General features: G+C 38.1%; 1 protein-coding gene across 11 annotated transcripts in view; it reads left to right on the top strand.

Annotated features, from left to right (window-relative positions):
- Positions 1-1,633: 1,633 nt before the first annotated feature.
- The window catches only part of ptprma (protein tyrosine phosphatase receptor type Ma), a 230,629-nt gene continuing 230,391 nt past the window's right edge, over positions 1,634-1,871 (top strand). For 9 of the 11 annotated variants that reach the window (XM_084398288.1, XM_084398296.1, XM_084398294.1 and 6 more), the window contains exon 1: positions 1,674-1,871. This exon is cut by the window's right edge and continues 65 nt beyond it. In XM_084398288.1, the coding sequence (XP_084254414.1) occupies positions 1,855-1,871 (17 nt within the window). In that variant the 5' untranslated portion in view covers positions 1,674-1,854. The other 2 variants (XM_084398290.1, XM_084398287.1) reach the window with 2 other exon arrangements.

Genomic DNA, 1,871 nt, shown 5'->3' with positions numbered 1-1,871 from the left:
GAGGACACTTTGGGAATACTTGCCTCTTTAATCGTTATTGATTCACACACACAAACATGTCAGCTGAGACGGGGCAAGTCGTCCCACGGGGCGGATAAGGTTTCGGGTCGCATAAACTGCCCAGTTCAATAGGAAAACCTACGGGGAATTCTGTCCTCCAAACAAACATATCAATGACGAGTGAAGACAGTAAAACACACTGATGTCGATTTACATTCAGAGGCGAACGCTGTGATCTCCATGAATGTCAGGACGGGGCATGTTGTCACAGGTTTTATATGCTGTTACTTTAAGCCATTAATAAATGATAACTTTTGTCTGTTATGGTGTGTGTGGTATAGGCAAAACACTTGAAAAAGACAACAAATCTGACAAAAATAGTCTTTATTAAAATAAACTACACGTCCAGATGATCGCTGACCGTTCATGTACACGAATAAAAGAAAATGCAAACAAATTACACATTTTTGAAAACGATAGCGTTATCGTCTCCGTGTGAACGACAGAAACAGTGACGTCATGTTACGTGTTCAGTCTAAAGGTGTGTGTGTTTCTTCACAAGTGAAGCGTGACATGAATAGCCTAATGAGGCTGTGTTTTACTGTGTTTTCATTCGTTAAAAACATCCAGTGTCGGAAAGCAGCAGTTTCACGCTGTGACAACATGCCCCTCTATTAAATGAACAGTCATATTAAAACGGATTTAAATAAACTTCCCCTGAGAAATTTTTACTCGAATCAAAATGTGATGACCAATGCCTCAATAAACACTTGTTAATTATTATCATGTTGATTTAAAAACCCATAAACAATACAGAAAGGAATCAATTATTTTTCCCAGAGCAGTGGACTTATCTCAAGGAATAAATAAAGAACAACCTAAATTTAATCTATATAGACATCTATATATCTATATCATCTATAAGTCATCTATATATTATATACATCTATATAGTCATATAGTTTCTTGTATAAAGACCAAATGTATACTATGATAAATTATATAAATATATCTAGCATTTTGGAAAGTATTTTACAGTAAAAAAAAACAAAAAACAAAACAGAATATTACTTAAATTAATGTGCTATTCTAGCACAGCAATTATTTATTAGTTTTGTATTTATATTATTATTCTTCCTTTTTTTATACCTTTTCTTATTCGTTTTTTTTTTGTCGGGCTCTCTAGCGCTCCCTTGCGGAGCCAGACTGAAGACCCCTGCTTTAAAGTTTCCTTGCGTTTCACACACACACACACACACACACACACACACACACACACACACACACACACACACACACACAGCAGTTCCGTGTGTGACTTTTGGGAATATTATCCAGCTCTGCTGATGATGTGCACGCGCATCTCTCATTGAACTGCGCAACTGGATTTGGGAAAAAATCCAGAGCTATCCACTATATTCCTAGAGACACTGATATAAATATTAGAAGATTAAAAAAATGTATTGCTATGTTTAAATTTCATGTAAATTTTTATCATTTTTGTTAATTTTTATTATTTTCTTATTATTAATTTATTTTCATCATAGGCTATAGTGTTATTAATGCGTTGGCAATGTAAATATTTATTTCACTATGTCAATAAAGCTATTTGAATCTTGAGGAGAGAGAGAGAGAGAGAGAGAGAGAGAGAGAGAGCGAGAGCGCGCGCGCGCGAGTTCCAGTGACGTCACGCTCCTCCGGCGGCGCTCCTAAACTCGGTAACGGCGAACGGACTCGGTTAAACTAGTGCAAACACGCGGACGGAGGTGTAACGGCTCAGACGAACGGGAATAGTCTCGGTGTGTCGCGGAGGAGCACGAGAGGAGCGCGCGGGGCGTTTGTGAGGCTCGCGCGATGGACCGGAGACTTTT

Source organism: Rutilus rutilus, assembly GCF_951802725.1.
Source record: "Rutilus rutilus genome assembly, chromosome: 24".
NCBI classification, from domain to species: Eukaryota; Metazoa; Chordata; class Actinopteri; order Cypriniformes; family Leuciscidae; genus Rutilus; species Rutilus rutilus.
Note: the sequence above shows the minus strand (reverse complement) of the source record. Positions and strands in the feature narration are given on the sequence as shown.